The sequence below is a fragment of the Mandrillus leucophaeus genome, unplaced genomic scaffold (assembly GCF_000951045.1).
Source record: "Mandrillus leucophaeus isolate KB7577 unplaced genomic scaffold, Mleu.le_1.0 Scaffold1463, whole genome shotgun sequence".
NCBI classification, from domain to species: Eukaryota; Metazoa; Chordata; class Mammalia; order Primates; family Cercopithecidae; genus Mandrillus; species Mandrillus leucophaeus.
The window spans coordinates 106469-108296 of NW_012101436.1; the positions used below are offsets into that span (position 1 = coordinate 106469).

Below are 1828 nucleotides of genomic sequence, written 5' to 3' on the forward strand. Positions count from 1 at the left end.
CAATAGTGGAAGAAACAGGCTTTACCACGTCTTAGAACCAGATTTTTCTCCCAAAGGTGAGTTCTTACACTTTATAAGGTGTGAAGAACTACTACTCTCACCTATTCCTTATATCATTGGGACTTGTGTCCATGTTAAATTCATTCCTATTACATAAGAAATGGAAATTCAGTGAAGGTTCTTCATATTCTTTACCTTCATATGTTTTGTTTCCAGATGAATTTAGATGTAAATACTAAGATCTGAGGAACACTTCAGGTTTTTTCACATGCCTTAGTTCTTAGATGTTTAGCAAGTGCTGAAGATTGAGTGAAGTTTTTCCCACATTTCTTACAATCATATGGTTTTGCTCCAGTGTGAGTTCGCATATGAACGTTAAGGCATGTGGAATACCTAAAGGCTTTCCCACATTCTTTACATGCGTAAGGCTTTTCTCCTGTGTGCGTTCGCATGTGCATATTAAGATTTGTGGAACGAGCAAATGCTTTACCGCATTCCTTACATTCATAGCCCTTTTCTCCAGTGTGAGTTCTTAAATGGGTACTAAGGCCTGAGGATTGAACGAAAGCTTTCCCACATTCTTTGCATTCATATGGCTTCTCTCCAGTGTGAATCCTTACATGTTGACTAAGCATTGAGGAATTATTAAAGGCTTTCCCACATTCTTTACATTCATAGGGCTTTTCTCCAGTGTGTGTTCTCATATGTAAAACAAGTCCTGAGGAACGAGTAAAAGCTTTCCCACATTCCTTACATAAATATGGCTTCTCTCCACTGTGAATCCTTACATGTTTTGTAAGGTATGAGGAATGAATAAAAACTTTTCCACACACTTTACATTCATATGGCTTTTCTCCAGTGTGAATTCGTATGTGTAAAATAAGTCCTGTGGATCTAGTGAAGGCTTTTCCACATTCCATACATACATAGGGCTTCTTTCCACTGTGAATTCTTCTATGATCAGTAAGGTATGAAGAATGGGTGAAGGCTTTCCCACACTCTTTACATTTATATGGTTTTTCTCCAGTGTGAGTTCTGATGTGTAATTTAAGTCCTGTGGATTGAATGAAAGCTTTACCACATTCTTTACAGACATAGAGCTTCTCTCCACTGTGAATTCTTCCATGTCCTATAAGGTGTGAGGAATTACTGAAGGCTTTCCCACATTCCTTACATATATAATGTTTGTCTCCATTGTGAGATCTTCCATGTACCTTAAGGGATGACTGATAAAGAAAAGTTCTCCAACAATCTGTGCATTCACACAACTTCTCTTGTGTGTGAGTTTTATTCTGCCTAGTAAGATTTGAAAACTTGTTGAAGGCTTTTTCATGTTTAACATACTTAGGCGTTTTCCCCTTAGCATGACTTTTCTTGTAAAAACTATAAGGAAAGTTCTTTCTTAAGGTTTTTCCACTCTGATTATCCTCAGAAGTTTTCTCGCCAATGTGAGTTCTCATGTGAGTCATAAGAAATGGGTGTTCACTGAAGACTTTTCCACAATGGTTAGAGTCAAAGAGTTTCTCCGCAGTATTGCTTCTCTCCTGTTCAGATATAAAAGATGAACAAAGAATTTCTCACATTCAGTATGGTAACAGAATTTCTCCTCAGTCACAACATTTATGCATTGGAAATATATTTAAACATTTTAACATATCCGTTATATGTACAGAGTTCCAGCCCCATTTTTGAGTTAAGTTGAATAACAGGACAATGAGGCCACCAGCCTGCCTATATTCTCTGTGTTCACAGAGCTTCTTAGACAATCTGTCTGATATATATATTTTTTATTTTTTATTACTTTTTCTTTTTTTTGAAAAAGATTCTC

General features: G+C 36.6%; 1 protein-coding gene across 1 annotated transcript in view; it reads right to left on the reverse strand.

Moving 5' to 3' along the window:
* Positions 1–254: 254 nt before the first annotated feature.
* The window catches only part of ZNF846 (zinc finger protein 846), a 13698-nt gene continuing 12124 nt past the window's right edge, over positions 255–1828 (reverse strand). The window contains exon 5 of the mRNA XM_011974567.1: positions 255–1576. Within this exon, the coding sequence (XP_011829957.1) occupies positions 255–1576 (1322 nt within the window). The remainder of the gene's footprint in view (positions 1577–1828) is intronic.